We start from the raw sequence: 19,018 nt of genomic DNA, 5'->3' as shown, positions 1-19,018 counted from the left end.
AATTTGCTTTGTGCATATGGACCATAGGTATATAACTTTAAACAATTGTTTTCAAAGTCACCATTTCTTATGGAGATAAAAAATGTAAATATGTTATTTCCAATCCTAGTAGTAACATTGCAAACTTCCATGTCACTGAAAACATGATGGTAGCCCTTCAATCATACTTGGTGCTTCCCCAATTGCATGACTAATGCTACGCTTCATCAACAACTTGCACTTGCTCTGAAGGTAATGAGCCTACCTTGGAAAGAAGGCAACAGACGAGCACCAGAATAAGTAAACAAATTGCAGATTGATTTAAAATGATACTAAAGATATAATCATAGCAACAGAAAGAAACTGTTTAACCCACCCGATGTATTAAACACTTAAAAACGCAACTAAAAATGTCTGGATCAAATCCCATATTGGAAAACAAATGAGAGAATGTGCTGATACTGTAAACTATTCTTTTTTGCTGTCCATGCACCTACCTTAAGCATCATCTCTAGACTCATAAAGAGGACAAACATATATTCCACTATCTGGACATCAACATGATCATTCCTCTTGCCGATGACACGATGATACGGTGTCTCCATCATCATAGAGATACATGATGCCACAGTGATGAGGATGGATAGCCATGTTAAATAAGTCACCATGGCTAGAAAATCACTACATGAAAAGAAGCATGCCCAAAAATTAGCACATTAATATCAAGGATAAGTACAACATCTAGATAAACAATACAAGTGGGAAGAAAATAAGGCAAGATGTTGGAATAACTGCAACCACTCCAAGACGTTATGTTTATGATTAAGTTTTAGGTTTAGGATTCAAGTTGTAGGGTTTGGATTATGGTTAAGAGATTGGGGTTAGGATTTTATTGGGCTGCAGGGGTGGAATTTTGATGTGAGTCCACGAGACTCCTGTAAAAGTCCTATTGCGTGAGTCCATATGGACTCGCGCTGGAAATGCCGTCCGTTAGCTTGATCGGCTAATTCACTCAGCAAACTTATGTTCAAGTTCAACACTCGCGATCGCGAAAACAAGACCAGCCCTCTTTTTTCCATGTTTACAACAAAACAATTTCCGATTAATCAATACTACCGATTAATCAATAGCTAATAAAAGGTTCCTAACCAATGCAGTGATTGGATATGTACCATCCACAACACAATAATCAGCCAATCATGTTCTGGTTTTTATACACGACACCATTTTTTTTATGTCATCAGGGAAAATTTGTTTAGAGCACACACAACCAAATGTCAACATTTATTTTTTATTGTAACTACCTACCATGTGGCGTAATACGCCAAACGTGAAGAGTTTTTAGTGTTGAGCTACCTGTATATTATTACGAATTCAAAATGGCTGCACACACATACAAACCACGATATGTTTATCGTAATTTACAGCATTTCTGACATTGTTTTGCATTATTTATCATAGAATATTAATCAATTATACTATACATTGTGTCGGACTTAATTGTGAAGTTTCAGTTGTCATCTGTATAGCTGTAAGCTTAGAGTACACCTCAATCATTATGATGCAACACGCCTCATCTATGTTTAGGCGTGCGATAATTCACACTCCTCAAGAGCATTTGAGGCGTGCGATCACACTCGCACGCCTTAAAACTCAAAGCCTGCAAAATATAAAGGCAAAGTCGCCAAAGATGCAATGACATATGGAAGTGAGGGTACGACACATATATTAAAAACTTTTTTAGTTTATTTGTTTGATTGAATGCATTTTTCATAGACCTAATACCTTTTGGACTCTCGCATGATTGTACAAGAATCCGTTTGCGGGAATCCATGGACTCTCGCAAAAATCTCCTGCGAGAATCCACTTGGACTCCCGTGGCACATATTTACGAAATTCCACCCCTGGGGCTATATCCAGTTAAATCCATACACCCTCTATATGGCAGACATGGCCTTTGTCTGATGTTTTAAATAGGCCTAGATATATACTTACTGAAATCCTTGGTATCTTCTCTTAATAACCATTCCTGATTCATCAGTCATAGTCCTATCAAAGTAAACATATATCTAATCAGTAAAACAAGTTTTCATATACTGTCACAAAGTTGAACTCCGAAAAGGGTGAACTGCTGTTTTGAAAGCGATTAAGATTTTGTATTTCCCAGTACAAATAGCAGGATTTTGATAACATGTGAAATGCCTTACAAAAGACATTCAGTTCTTTTTAAATTTGCAATAGCTTCCTTATAATGATGACCTATACACAAAAGGATAATATTTGTGCATTTTTATTTTCACTGCTTGAAATGCAAAAAGCATGAAAATAAATGTAGTGTGAAAATTTAATCTTTTAGAGTAATACAAAAGGATATGTTTTAGTAATCTGAAGTGCAATTAATGAATCACAACTGCATGACACTTTCATCTATCACAACATTACATTTCAGAAATAATATCTGGTGTATTTGATTAATGACGAGTAAAATCATCACAAGACAACCCTTCCTCCTTGAACACACCCTGTGCAAAATATGGTATATCAACTAAGCCTAGTGTCTAGCAATAAGCCAATGAAAACTTTTGGCACATTCTACTACTCACGCATTATATCTGGCGTAAACAATAGACGTGCAGAGTTTACGTATCTTGCTCTCTCTTGGTATAGCAAATAAAGGCGTGTCGAAGTATGGATGGTTCTCACGCAGGTCTTCTTCTTTGGCATTTCTGTAACAAGCAATACGGATAGTAATAACCAACTTCCCCGTACCTATATGTCATATATGCGCCTTGATCTGATCCATCCAGAAACTTTGCTTATTCTTGTCATAAGCTTGTTCACAAAAATTTACTTTCAAATGTTGTAAATATCCGTTCATACTACACCACAATTGCTTTGCGGTGCTTTGCCGCACTGCATCATACTGCAAAATACTGCATTGCGGTATCGCATTAAAGTTAATTACATTTTAACTTGGAAATGCCATGAGTTGCGGCAAAAAGATCAATATATCGGGAATGCAATGCAGCGCAATGCAAGTGCAGAGTAGTATGAACAGACATTTAGTCAAATATAGCTGTAGTCGCAACTGTTAACAGTAGTCGCAACTTTTGACTATAATAGTGGTCTTTACCAGATATTTTAGTTTGTTTTACTATTTTTGTCTTTTCTTTAACCAATAGTGATCTATTTTTATACAGACCAAAAAACAAACAAACCCAAAATAAAGCATTTTCTTCATCTGATTTGCAATTTTGCATACCAAGTATTATACTGCCGAGCTGCTGTAAAATTCAACATTATTTTACCTTTCCTACACAGACTGCTGCTTGCGTTCCTGAATCACCTTATGTTAAAAGGAACACATCTCGCTTCATTATTAATTTACCTTTTCTGCACAGCCTGTTGCTTGCGTTCCTGAATCACCTTGATGTTAAATGAAACCTGTCTTTCTTCATTCCCCTGTTTCACTGTTTCCAACTGTTTATTTTTTCGTAAGGAGCCCCGCAGTGTGCGATAATAGGACCTATAATACAAACCAATAAATAAATGATCAGTCACAAAGCTTTGTAATTAGAAGTTGCAAGTGTAATTATTGAATATAGCTAGCATAATGGGATTGATTTCACAAGATAACATATTATTCAAATTTATTCAAATAAATTGGTGGTCATTGTTTTCTCAAGAGCAGCCAATTTGAGGTAATCAACAACCTGCAAATAATCTAGTACTCTAGACCCAATATTTCACACCAGACTACAATGAAAACAAACAGGTTGACCTAGATGGAACACTATAATAAATGTTGAATACAAAGAAACTACTTTGCGTCTGATATCACATGTCAATAAACTCAGATTCAGTTTGTTTATGATTTGTGATGATTGACATTTCAGAACGTAGTAAAACTTTTTCCCCTTCGAACATACAAACGTCTCAAGTTAGGTTTTCGTAATAAGTAACTTTCTTTTTCTGAAGGCAACATGTCCACAATGCCCAGAAAAGTTGCTTTTTGCCTTTCAAAAGTAACGACATCATCTTTTCTGTGATTTCTTTTCTCCAATGAAGGCATCAGATGTATCAACCACACTTTTTTGCACTACTAACCAATCACAGGCCCTGAGGAGTTTAATTGACAGGATCGTCAGATGCAAAGTTTCTTATTTTTGACAACCTGTTCTACAGGATTCATGAGTCAGTGAGACTTCATTAACTTTTTTTTTCTTAATTATTAACTTTATTATCATCATAATTCTTTTTTCGGTCATTATTTTCTAAAACCAATGATTCACCAAATTTCTTGTTGGGTAACATAATCTTAGGATCCAAGACCATAAAACGAACTATATGTATCAAATTTACAACATTTTGATGTAATGTGTTACCTATAACAGCTTGCCTCTCTTCATAAAAGCCTGACATTCAAACAAAAGGGCCAAGAAGAAATGGACATCGTACATTTTTGAGTGACACAGATACAAAGAAACACAGCAATGCAATGGGTATTTTCAAACTAGACTTTGTCATTGAAATCAGGTACAGAAACATGTGCAAGACAAGGGGTAAACATAGTGAGAGACAATTAGGTTGAATACGGTACTATTCTGTTACTAAGGATGTTATGATGACCATTTGTATTTGGTGATGACATTTTCATTAACCTTTAATACTTTTAATTAACAAGCTTGCTCTTTTCTTTGCATTAATCTATAGATCTCATTATAATGCATGCATTTAGCTCATTTAGCTGTGTTCAAGCCATCATATGCATTATACATTAAGTATGTTAACATACACTGGAATTCAAATGTCTTTTTACTCAATAAGTTGAGCATATGTGATTAGATTGTGTCAGGCAACTATCACTCAGAACCAACTCCTTGTATTAGCAATAAGCATACATTCTGCTTGACTAGATTATTCACTGCCATTCTTGTTGAATTCTTTGGGCAACAAGGTGTTAATTTACATGCAGAAAGGATACCTGCCACCAATTGAATATAGACTATACACTGATGAGTCTCAAATAGATGGGCATTGTAACAATGGAGATATGCAAAGATTTTGCACCTATAACATTGATGAAGATGGACATGTGGCCACTCTTATATATGTATATGTAACATGAAAATCTTGCTTTCCATCTATTTGTTGCTGTTCAGAGTATGGAATGGAAATCACAATTAAATTGCAAGAACTCAGACAAAATTCTCAGTGATAGCATGCAATATAAACTTAATGCTTCAGATTTCCCCCATTTATCATGATTACCCACACTTCTGTGGAAAAGATTATCATAGCGGACCAAAAGCCGAACTTGGGAGTTTCTTTCTTCCCTGCAATTATTGAACTTAACTTAAAATGTCAGCAAATGTGTAATGAAATTATTATCTACACAAAACTGAAAATCTGATTTATTAAATTACGGAAACAAATGAAGCAAACCTGTTTCTATTTTTGTAAATACTTGGATCAACCAAATCAGGTATATACATGTATAATACAGCATCTAATATTTTCATACATTCATGACTTCTTGTAAATGATGCAAGCAAGTTTCAGGGATGTGATTCAAAGCTTGTGAAATATCCTGACAAAAATAGAAAATCCTGAAAAACAGCGTGAAATTGAGCTAAAATATCCCAAAACGGGCTGATAATCAAGAAAATTGCGTAAATTTTGGCCACAAAAAAATCATGAAATCATAAAATTCCTGAAGAATCATACCCCTGAATTTAGTTTCAAAGTTAGGAAAATTGGAGTAAATCAGTATACCCCATGACACCTGCTTAAGAAAGATGCATTTTGAAATCCAACATGAATACGACACATACACCAATCTACATATTTCTGCTTTTGGTATTACTCATTCAAACTAATAGAAGCTGTAAATTCTGACCACACTTTGGCTTTGATCAAACTAAATCTAAAGCAACATTTTTCACTGTGCAAACCATTGACCACACAACTACTCCACATAAGACACATATCTTCAGATATTTGATTACCAGTTATGATATTTTGTGTGATGATCAAGCCACTGGGTGCATTGTATGAGTGGGTGTGTAATAATCACACCACGGGGTGGGCTGGGGTGTGTGTGATTGGGTATGTGCCAACCACAGATGAAAGAGATACAGACCGCGTGCAATCAGTCAGTCTCAGCATCACCCGATAATGAGGGCCGATTGTTCCATGAAATGCGACATGTGAGACTGCTACGCAATTACCGCATATATTTGCGGTCTATCGCGAGAGCACGCAACGCTCTATCATGTATACGCGAAGGCACGCAACACTGGTGTGATTGTTAGACACGGCACAATCAAACAATCTGCACCTCATGAATATGCGAGAACTCACAGCATACAATGCACAGGAACTTTGACTGGTTGTACACGATCTGTTGCTCCTTCGTCTGTGGTGCCAACATACTGGCTTGCAATTGGGTGATTACACCATCCATTGGTTGTGATTGGGCGTGTTCTGATCACACCATCCAATCACACCGTCCACATGGTGGCTGGTGTAAAACTGGATGTGCCATAATTACAACATTTGGTTTGTGATCACACCATCTAGGATAGGGTGTGTGCTTATCACTACATCCATTGGGTACTTGTAAAGAATTGCCAAGTTTTTCACTTCATCTATACGTATATGGCTTTACACTATTTCACACATAATTCATAAGCATGAGTAAACTATTGAAATGTCTGAAGAAATATGACCCAAAGGAAAGCTACAGTGCCTTCACAAAAAGCAAATACAACAAAATCATACAAACCTTCGATTATCTCTGTAATAATATGGGAAAGAAAATGTAACATGAGATTTAGTGAATGGATTTCTACTTTCAGTTGTCTGCTCAAATTTCACTCCATGTACACTTAATAGAGGCTATCTATCCCCAAATATTTCAAAACATCAACACATATGACAAAAAAAAAACAATAATCAGAACACACAGGACCTGCATACAATATGTTTATGGGACATATTTGGGCTCAGAGGTTTTGTCCATTAGCAATCAATACAAATGTTCTGTTCAAAGATGCGAATGTTACAGTCGCACAAATTCTCTTTTCTTAATCTAACTTGATGAGTCCAACACTGTTTTCCTTCAATAATCTACCTCTGAAATGACCTCCCTCCCTCTACAGAATGGATACATTTTCATAGATTGCTTGCACTAACCTTCTATCCCTGGGTCCATATTCACTCAGCATTCTACCTCGATAACCCACAGCAGCGTAGCCAAGACTCTGAAGTCGCTGATGTGCAGACTCCCTGAAACAACAAGATAGGAACATCATTATCCTAGTACGTGGGAGCATGGTGGCTTAGTGGTTAAGTGATCGGACCCGTAATCATAGGATTGCAGGTTCGAGTCACATACTTTGGCAAGACACTTAATCCTGCTTGCTTTACTTCACCCAGGTATATAAATGGGTACCAGCTTATGCTGGGATGAAGGTAAACAGACTCGTTGCAGGAGGAGCGTTACAAAGAAACAAACAATTTAAAGATTAATAACACTTAAAAACTACCTAAAATTACCTAACAGCTACATACCATATTTTCTCGAATAAACGCCCCCGGGGGCGTTGCATTTTCCAAACGGGAGCGTTTATTAGAGGTCATTTTTAGAACCATAATTCCCATTAAAATCATTAGCTAAGCTTAAAACTCACACTGAAATGATGAACTATGAACTAGAAACACTGATTTCTGGTTCAGATTTTCACTGATTATCAACACTATTATTGACCATGTGTGCAACTTGGTAAGCTTACTACTTAAGATAGCATGTTAATATCAGCATTTTTGAAACATCTTGGTTTAAAAAAGTGGTGGGGGCGTTTATTTGGGGGGGGGGTGACTTATTCGAGGAAATACAGTATGCAACCAGTCGAAACCATACGTTCGTGAGAGAGAGGAATCTACACGCAGAAGGCTGGCAAAATGGGAAGAACAACAAAGTCCCAACAGGACTGGACTGCCCAAGAGCCCATTCCACTCTCCTGAAACAACATAATAAATTACAACATTCCAGCTGTAACCCAAACCTTCTTTCCCCAACATACCTTACAATAGATGTAATACTCATTTTCTTCTGAGCAATATTGACAATATGGCTGCTGAGGCTTGGCACTCGTCGCCGTAGCAATTTGAGTTGGTTGGTGGGTGAAGGCAGTGTTATGGCTAGGTTTTGTTGGCATCCTGTGCTCTCACGATTGGAGGTTCTTCTTAGGAGTCTATCCATGTCAGTGCCGGTTTCCACAAACTGTCTGATAAAACTATCTCTGTTGGTTCACAAGATATTACAGGAAAAATTATAATACATTAGTCAAGTGATATTTAGATGTTTAAAGGGGGCATTTTTATAGGTTTTTATAACCTCCTTCAGAGCCTGAGAAGAGAGGTGAATACAGGGGAAAAATTGCAACATATTTCACTTAATTAAAATTTGATTTCCGAACCCCCCCCAATAACAATAATCACAATGAGTAGGCCGGGCATTATTTTGGTTGTCCAGTTAGCTTAATCTGTAAGACGGTAGACCCTGATGGGCAAGTGCTCAAAGGACGTACAAGTGTCATTTCTGTTCTCATGGAAAGATTGAGCTAGCTTGAAATTAGCCTGGACAAGGAACTTATACTGCTAATTGTCTGGCTCCACCCGTCACGAAAATTGGGGAGCTGATCCTGGTAACAATGGTTATAATGTAGGCTGATTAGGTCCTGCGTCTGTTAGAATTGCATCCCTGAATGATGCCAATGGTTTACAAAATGTGTTTTGGGCCACAGTGGTCAGCAAATTTCTGTAAAGTGTGCTGAGGCTTTTGTTTTGAAGACTGAGCACAGTGCACTGCAAATCACTGTGCTTGTGTTTTTTTATCATTATTTAGACCAGCTCTTCACCAATCACAAATGCCTTTCTATAACAGGTATGTGTGACTTCTCTTTCTCCATCAACATCCCTGAACTGTAAACATAATTTATTTATTTGTGCACTGATGTCCCTTTCAACGATATAGTCCTAGGTCTTTGTGTTCCTTCTTACCTTGGTCGCTAATCGCCCATCCATCCATCCATCCATCTTTTTTACCTTAAGATGCTCAAAATAACCCCCAAACTCAATACGCTAACAAGCAAATTAACAAAAGCAACAAATTTTACATTTGATGGCCCATGTTATTCTTAGCATAAATGTTAGGTGAAGTTTACATAATGTTGACTTTTACCAGCTGTACTGGCTTAGTTATATATTGATTAAGGAGGCAAACTCAGTTGTAGGTCATCTGACATATCGCCATCTCCTGAGATGTTGAACCATAAACTGTTTTGTCTATTATGTTAACCAAGGTTACAATAGGATTCAATTCAACCACCCACACATACACTTTTAACATAAACTTTCAACATGAACTGTTCACGTACCTGATTTTTGGCAGAGTAAATTCCGATGGCAGTCTAGAGACTTTCATCATCTGAGGCTTGTCCCTGCAGGAAAATTTGTATACAAATTTTAATAAATAAATAATTTCAATCTTGAATATAATTTCTCACAAAAAATACTATTGTACAATATCAATGGCAGTTTTGTAAACATGAATGGTAATGATCTAGATAGAACTTGTGCATTCCTGTTAAAACTGGTTGTGTTTGGTGTTATTAGGCCACCCTTTAATTTAGTGCATCTGTGGCAGTAGTGGGTTCTCGTCTGGGCTCAGACCGAATTGTTATAAATAAATAAATTGTTCCTGCAGCCTTTTCCGATGAAAATGTTAATAATAATTCTGGCATACCCAGCACACTACCCTCACCCTAATTCCAACCCTAAAACACAGGGTGCACAAGGTATACCGCCTGGAGCATCTTTATAACCCATTAATCAGGTAACCCCAATTGAAATTCTCACTCCCTGTTTAGAAGATTAACATGTCTTCCACAGTGGGTATGGATTTCAACTAAAATAGCCCAATATATAATCACTTACGGGAATTTCTCAAAGACTCTGAGCCTGAGTGGCAAGCGCTGCTGTCCTGTCTTCTGCTCTGATGCCTGGTATTGTTTCATACCTTTCAGATCTTCATCTAACTCCAAGTTGTCCAAGATGACAGCAACGAACATGCTCAATACAATCTGATCAAAACCATACAAATTGTCAGTACCTATTCACATACAATCACGTTTAATACCGGTACACAATTTGTTTACATTACTTCATACTGATATTAAAATCATGCAACTCTTTCCTTCTGTTGTAAAATTATAGTATCACATGGTCAATATGATTATTAAAACCCAGCAGAAAACTCTCCTAATGAGTACTTAATGTTTTCCTTCCGTCTCCTACATTTGTATGAGCTGATGGACTTTCCAAGTAGGGTCAGTCCGTTGAGGCCTTTCCCCCCCAAATTATATCACCAAAAATATTTTTTCCCAATTTCTTAAAATCTGGGTTGGTTGGGCCTTTGGAAAAGGTTTTGGGTCACCTTATATCTAATCTTTTTTTCCCTGTTTTTTAGGTTGTTTGTTTTATTGCTTTCTACCCTGGAGCATCATTTTTGAAAATCTATCATTGTAAGTTACTAGAATATACTTTTGTGAACAGCAAATCAAAATAAAGAGAGTGGAGACTATCTCTATTACTCATGACCTTGAAATAGTTAATTACTTTCTTGACATAATCAGTTTTCAATATATGTGAATTGCAGACAGGTACGAAAATAGCTTACAATTTATGGGAAGCTAATTAAGGCTAAAAACAAACAAAAATATATCAAATCTACTTTGTAATGTAAACTCATATCTGCCATTCACATTTTCTAGCACAAACACCAGCACCAAAGGAAAAAAACAAATGAATCACATTTCAAACTGATTTTCATGCTTTCATTGTCAAAGGAACCAGTATAAGACCCAGAGAAATTGTGTCAAATCCTTGTTTCAATTCAGCTACCCACTGCTTTTCATGAAGATTTTATTTATAGACCACCCATGCATAATAAAATTTGTTTTGAGTCCATGTAAAAATCTTCATGTTATTTCTATGTAATAATTACAATAAACAATACAAAACATGTAAAACATAATATTATACTCCAAAACAGCTGAATGTAAAACTGTGTTTGGTACAATTTGTAATCTGTAAACATTGACATATAAAAACAATAGTATTTATTACAATAGCGTGATCTTCAGACGTCTCTTCTAACTATGAAAGCATGAATAGTTTTATCATTGTTCAGATCCAAACACCCACAGCATACTAGTAAGTCACATTATAACAGCAGATTATCTATCACCAGATGATGAATAACAAACCACATTCTGAACACCCTGAAACAGCATATGTTGGGCTATTGCACTTAAAATCCATACACCTCCTATGGAAGTTATGACCTTAATCTCCCATACAGTGAGCATGAATTTCTAATGAATGATTCCATTTGAAATTTTAACACCCCCTGCGTGGAAGATTAAGGTCATGTCTTCCATACGGTTCGTGTACAGATTTCCTACTGCAATAGCCCATTATGTGGCCCGATCAAGCCAAACAAAGACAATGCCGTGTGAGCTATTCAATTTCAAGATTATTACACTCAAGTTTTCATTTGTCATGAAAATATAAATAAGAACACTGGGTAATTAAACAAGAACTTCCCAATTAAATGGTTAATCATTTCAAAATTCAAAAACAACTTGATAACATTGTCCTTGCTTGAATATCCATAAACCATTCTTAAATATAAATTGATAATGGGGGTACATGGATTACCTCAATGATCACAAATGATTAAAGCGAGGCTAAATAAAGCTGCTATGAGAAAGGGTTGTTGATATGCAAACATCGGTAATCAAGACCATTATTCATTGTTATTGGTTTGACCACTACTCTACACCCTTCTTCACTCTGCCTGTAGACATCACTTCAGCACCATGCTACACTTTGATTGGATTCTAATTGGCAAAAATTATTATTTTTTTTACTGCATGCATCAATAAAATCCCAACTTACGGTTGTCTAAGTTCATATAATCACGCTGGTCACACATTACACAAAGTGCAAGTAGCATTGGTGCTGTGTCCAAATGCGTGCCCTCCATTCTGATTATTCTATAATCCATGATGTTATGAGTCTTTACCAATTATAAGCCAAACAAAGTATAGCATAGCTGATTTACAGCTGAATAAAGATTGCACCTACAAGTATGAAGCATGGGGTAAGAATTCAGAAATGAGGCGAGAAATCAAGAATTCAAAAATAAACTCTGTCCTATGCTACTCAAAAATATTAAAGGATCACACTTATTTATTAGCATTTTTCATAAAGGAGCATGAGTGTCAACTGATTCAGCACTGTTAACAGACCTATTAACTGCACTGCCTTCAGTTCTGACATACTGAGAAGCACTTTGGTAGCAGTATGAAAACAGGAAAGAATGAATGCAAATGAAGATTGCCAGTTTCTTAATTTTTTGTATTTTGTGAGTAATGTTTAGTTCAGAGGTCGGACCGACTTGGAAGGCCTATTGCAATTGAATACCTGAGTGGAAGAAGGGCCCAACTCCAATTTTTTACAAAAATGAGTTAGACCCAGCATTTTATTGCCAGCAGACTGTTCTTCCTTGTCTGTGAAAGATGAGCCAAAATCCACTCTCTAAATAGTCTTCCACATACACTTAATCATGGTTTTCATGGAAGAAAGGCCCAACTCCATGGAGTTGGGCCCTTCTTCCACAAATATTGAGTTAAAGAAGAATTTTGTTCATTCATGAAATCTGCTTTTCACTACAATAATTTTTTCCCTAACATATTACATGCTTCTACTTGCGCAATTAATGGATAATTACCAAATATCTGTAGCTATTTATAACACATCTGCTTATGGAACTGCCACTTGCAGTATATTAGTGGAAGAAGGGCCCAACTCCATCTTGTATTAAGACCTGTACCGTTGCCATGGAAACATCATACATAATTTTGTATGTTCAATTGTTCATGTATTAAAGGTCCCCAGAAGATGAAAACATTCTGTCTATAAAACTTTTCCAAATATTAAGTTTTTTCTTAGTATCTCAAAAACAGTTTTGATGGAGTTGGGCCCTTCTTCCACTCAGGTATTCAATTATTCACTGCATATCCTTCTCCTTTGTAATACCTGCTTAGATATATTGAAGTGGATATGTTTCACCACATTTTTGAATAAATCATGCTCAGGATTTTGCTCTATTCAATCAATTTGTACCAGGATTGACAACTCATATGAAAAATTTCAGTCACAAATATTCACTCTATTGTTTACAGGTTGTTTACACTTTTATCAATAAATTCCTGACTATATAGAATAGTAATTCAACAACATTAAATGTACCCAAGATGTAATTTACAAAATGTCATCAATTAAACTCCTCAAAAAAAGTTTGGAAACTTTCAAAAACGGTTGTATATCAGAAATTTTTGAAATCTATCTCCATATTGTTTCATATCAGTGAAAACATTGTTCTTTCCTGTCAACAATGACACCTCATTTGTGGCGATCTTATTCCATGGCTGAGTAACAGAGAGGTCTCAAAGAAAATGTGCCAAACTGACCATTGTCTGCGCTTATCTCATTGCTTGGGTTAATGCATGAATAAAAAAATGAAAAAAATGTTGTTTGCAGTATATCATTTTGAATGAACTTCCTTACAACTTAGGATGTGATTAACAGTTCTCAGGTGGATTCAAATGGATCAACGCAAGTCTCTCTTGCTGGTCACTTCTTCATAGTGGTCATTTGCAAGAAAGTTCAAATCAACCATGGTTCGATTATCAGATCTGGATAAGTCTCGAGCTATTGGTCAGCTTATAGGCTGGCAAACCTCAGAATCATGTTGCGGCGACTTTAGGAGTTTCCCGCAATATGATCTCTAAGCTAAAAGCTAAAAGTTTTGTCAGACCGGATACGTCAAATACAGACCCAGAAGTGGCAGCCCAAGAAAAACAATGGCTGCAGAAGACTGGTACATCAGGCTGGCAGCACTTCGAAACTATTTTAATGAAACAGTGTGATATTCCTTACTCATGTTTACTGATGCAAATGGCAGATTTGCCACATTTTGTTTGAAACCTCCTTGTCTTTCTAGAAAGTTACTGAACCATGGAATAAGTTATGGTCACAAATTTGGTGTCATTTTTGACAGGAAAAACAATGTTATGAAACAACATGCAAATAGATTTAAAATATTTCTGATATATAGCCATTTCAGAAAGTTTCCAAACATTTTATGAAGGGTTTATTTGGTAATTCCAAATAGAGGGGTATGACCATGACTTACATGCCCTACCCAGTATGCCACAATGAATAACCAAATATTAAACTGATCTATTGTAAACAGATCCCATATAAATAACATTATTAAAATTTGCCCCATGCAAACAAAATAGAGATGAAATAAAATGTACACCAAAACAATAAAGGACAAACAAAAACACAACAAATAATTGACAGTATCAGTAACAAAACAAAAACAACACAACAATAAACAATTTACAACATGAATACCCTGTACCTTCCAAAAACACAAATAGTGATCCTGTACTTTAATCCTAATTATTACACAACAGTTCATTTTATTGATAGCGTCCATATTTATATGTCTAGTAACACTTTGTGACCTTCTAGTAACCAGGGGAAGTGATAGTATTTTACGATAGGAGTGAAAATGATGAAAGGGTTTAAAGGGTGCAGAGAAGTTGATCAGCCCTGTTAATATTTGTATTAATGTGCACTAGCAGAAAACCTTCATTATTGGGCATGGGCCTTTTCTGCATTCAAGGAGCTGTCATACACATAAAAACATACACATATACATGCAAGTTAAAAGAGCAAAAACAGATATTGTAGAAATTTGCATACAGAAAATGCTTATGCAAAACAAGATATGAAAACTGATCAAAATAGTCAACCAGATCATGCAAAGACCATGCAGCATACATACAAGTCACCAGAAAATATATAGAAGTTAAAAGTCAGCATCTTGCAAAAAATATATTGATGCACAAAACCCACATATCAGCATATTCAAGCAAATTCCAAGACATGAAGAAGAGGTCACAAGGTGAAAGGTTATGACCTCTGCAGTAAATATTTACCACAGTTGCATAAAGATGATAAGAGATGAAGTAGATGGCAATTATTGCAGCCAACCAAACTGGTTTCACTCTGAACATGACTTCGTACATGACGACGGCCCAGCCCTTTTGAGTCAGAATTTGAAACATGGACATGAAGGACTAGTAGTGGTGGAATGGGTCAAAGGTCACATCAATAATTTTCGTAAGCAGTTGAGAGAAAACAGGAGGCAAACAAGCAAGAAAAAGAAGAGTCAGTATTGTGATATATTTTACAAATACTTTTATTAGTTGGGGTAGTAATCTAGAAATAAGCACAAATCAATAATCACAACAAAAATATGATACACCCTTGCAAGCAAGAGTATCATGCATGTCATGTATCTTTTTTTTTATTTGTTTGAAACATCAAGAATCTGAACGATGTATATATAAATTGGGTAAAACCTCAGAACAAGTGCATTGTTTCATTTAAATATAATGATGAACTTCACCTTGACTTAAATTTTGATAGAATCAAAACGAAAATTGGAAGATTGGACAGTCAATGTTTTGATTGGATTATGTACATTTGTGCTTATATTGTTATTGAGTAAATGCATGTGCTTCTCAAATCAAGCTGCTCCCATACCTGAAATATAAAAACAATCAATCCTGGTTAACTTGGTACAAAGGTCGAAGGTAAGTACTATTGCTGATGACCTTTGACACCTACAACTTACCACAGTGGCAAACAGGTAATAGACAATAAAGTAGAATGCTGCAAGCCATTCCAGCTTTGGTGGCAGTTCAAGCATGACGTCGTGCATCACCTCCACCCAGCCTTCTTGGGTAAGAATTTGAAACATCGCCATCCAACTCTACATAATAGTTGTATCATAACATTCACATTTGGAATGGTTATTGAATTTTATCTTTAAATTGCTCTTCACATAATACAGGAAGATGAATGTAAAACATATTTGCAAAAAACCATGCTTTGATTTCCAAGTGGGAAGAACTCTTGACATTGCAAAGAAGTAACAAAATGGGCTATTCCCATTGATATCCATACATCCCTTATGGGAAACATGACCTCAATTTCTAACACAGCGGGTGTAGATTTGAAATGGAGTCACCCATTCAGGTATCCCCATTTTAAATTTACACTCCCTGTGTAGAAGATTTAAGGTCAAGTCTTCCAAAAGGGGGAGGGGAGGGGTTGTATAGCTTTTTGAACATACTAACCCCCCCCCAAAAAAAAAGTGCAGAGGTCTAATTATGTTTTCAGGGTCAAATTTTGGACAGGGAGTTCGGTGAAAATGACAGGCACTTCAAATCCTAGCTAAGACCCTGCACTCAAGTTTAATGAGGCAAATTGCTGTTTGATTTCTTGCTTTGCTGATAAATGCCTGAGGTTGGCTATTTTGGTCTCCAAGCATGACAAGCCAATATGATCTGTTAGTCTGATCTTATTTTGAGTTCACAGAACTTATGCAAGCATTATTTTTAGAATTTAGCATCTGCCAGAGATATTAATCTTGTCTGTCCCAAAAGCAAACTGCCCGTCCAAAATGACGAGTGGTTGGCCAACACTCTACTTGAGTGTTACCAAGGATTGCATGCGTAGCACTTAGCCCACATTATTGGCACAACACATTATACAGTATATGGGCCATGCAGCCAAAAGGGCTCTATTTAACGGTTTCTTAGGACAGATGTTTCAAATGGACAAATCATACATCAAAATGTTCAGAAGAGTCTGGAGAATCTTTTCTGCCATGTTTCCAAATCTGTAACCCGTGTGTTCTATTCTGTTTCCATGGCAACGGTCACCCTATAAGGATTTTTGTTATTTTCCACCTAAAAATCACACATTTTAACTAGCTATTTCTTGAAAACTGAATGGAGTAGAAACTTCATATTTGGTGTGCAGAACACATGTCACAAGGATATTTGAAATATGTAAACAAAATCATCGCTTAATTCAATACATTCAATTTATGGGTAAAAATGCCATTTTTTTGTGATTTTTGTTCAGTTTTGACCAAAAAGAGTAATTTTTACATGGGAAATGTTTTGAAAATTGACATATGCATCTTAGAAAGTGTATCAGATTACTAAGATGGATGTTTGGAACAAAAAAGTTGATCACAACCTTTTACTGTGACCTTTGGTTTTTGACCTATGACCTCTTGGTATTCATAAGTAGGCCTAAAATGCATGTTTTTAGTGATTTTGGTCACTTTGGGCAAAAATGGACCCTTTTTCACCATTTTTAGCAGTTTCAAAATAATCCAGAGATACACTATTTTATGCGCGACACACAAACATGACAGAGTCGCTATATTCATCATGTTTTTGTCACTATCACAAAGTAAGCATTTCAAGAGATTCCAAATTATTTAATTTTAACTATGCGCAAGACAAGAAGTTTGGCACAAAATGGTATGCTTCATTAAACCAATTATAAGGTTTCCAGGAATTCACTACCACTGAGAGCCATCGATACACACCGGACAACATCAGTTTTAAAAGAAGAAAAAATGTTGGTAAAAAACATTCCTTTTTTTTTAAGACTCACCTCAAAAAAAATCCGAGAAATGTGGCAGGTTTTCAATACAACAGAAAAGCTGTAAACTGATGACTGAAACCAAGACCAAAGAACCCATGGTAAAACCAATCAGGGTACCAAGCTTGACAAATGGACCAAAGATCTAGAGAATCAACAAGGAAACAACATGGTTCACAATTACAATGTTATTCAAGTATTTACCCAAATCACTCTCTTGTTCTCATTCTACATCCCTGTCTCAAACTTTCATCAGCTCTTTCAAACCAAAAGTTCACCCCTGCCAAGATTGAGAAGATGGCAATTTAGTTACCAGGCATGTCTACAGTTTGTTCACTTGCATGTATAATTGACAAAAATTATTTGTTTTTTGTTAACCCGCATGTCAGTGCCAGTGTCAGTGTCACAAAAACACACAACTAGCGTAGTGCCGCACCCCGAGGCTGCGCCCAAATGGGGTGCACACTACTTTTATAACTAGAATTACGTGGTTCATAATTAAAGTAGCCCCCACACAAAGGTGTGTAAATTAAAAACAAAGGTTTGCAAATACAAATAATATGTGATATGCAAATAAGCTCATTAATATTTATAAATATGCAAATAAGATGGCACTAAACAGTAGATCAGGCCACCATATGTGACACGATCAAGGGGAATGAGTTGGATGTCGCTAATGTTGATTTTGAGATATTGGCAGAGAAAGTGTTAAAATTCTTTTGTTTTATATTGTTTTCAATGATTGATATATTGACGTAACTTAGCAAAGAAAAGTCGTATCAACATGGGGTTTTCAGTTTCTGAAAGCACTAAACGTCCTCTTTAGCAACATATGTAAACCTCATTTTTGACCAGGGTCGACATGTGACCCATTCCCCTTGATCATGTCACATATACTATCACAATACCAAGTTTGATAATAAAGTTCGATATTTAAAAACTCTAGCGAGATCGATAAATTCAGGCATCATGTGAAAATATCCATCCAATTTTATCATTATTATGTCTTCAGAATCTTTTTTAGTTAAAAACATGATATTTAGTAAAAAACACGATTTTTAGTAGCAAACATTATTTGGTCAAAAACATGACTTTTGTTAAAATTGTGATTTCTGCTCAAAATGTGATTTTGGTACAAAATGTGATTTTTGGTAAAAAATTTGTTTTTTAGTCAAGAATGTGTTTTTTGGTCAAAAATGTGATTGTCTGGTCAAAAGATGTATTTTTTGGTCAAAAATGTGTTTTTTGGTGAAAATGTTATTTTTGGTCATGGCATGTCACACACACAAAAAAAATCACACCAATGAGACTTTTGCACATAAAGTATATGAATTATGCACTCTATGAAAAGGCTATAGATATG

At 35.9% G+C, this 19,018-nt stretch overlaps 1 protein-coding gene across 1 annotated transcript in view; it reads right to left on the bottom strand.

Moving 5' to 3' along the window:
* Nucleotides 1-19,018, bottom strand: part of LOC140155953 (sodium leak channel NALCN-like) — a 53,778-nt gene that overhangs the window by 21,360 nt on the left and 13,400 nt on the right. The window contains 10 exon segments of the mRNA XM_072178986.1: nt 477-660; nt 1,975-2,028; nt 2,583-2,705; nt 3,368-3,505; nt 7,177-7,269; nt 8,067-8,285; nt 9,423-9,485; nt 9,982-10,127; nt 15,126-15,266; nt 17,645-17,800. Of these exon segments, the coding sequence (XP_072035087.1) occupies nt 477-660; nt 1,975-2,028; nt 2,583-2,705; nt 3,368-3,505; nt 7,177-7,269; nt 8,067-8,285; nt 9,423-9,485; nt 9,982-10,127; nt 15,126-15,266; nt 17,645-17,800 (1,317 nt within the window).

The sequence above is a fragment of the Amphiura filiformis genome, chromosome 6 (assembly GCF_039555335.1).
Source record: "Amphiura filiformis chromosome 6, Afil_fr2py, whole genome shotgun sequence".
Lineage (NCBI taxonomy): Eukaryota > Metazoa > Echinodermata > Ophiuroidea > Amphilepidida > Amphiuridae > Amphiura > Amphiura filiformis.
This window is presented reverse-complemented; position numbering and strand designations above follow the sequence as displayed.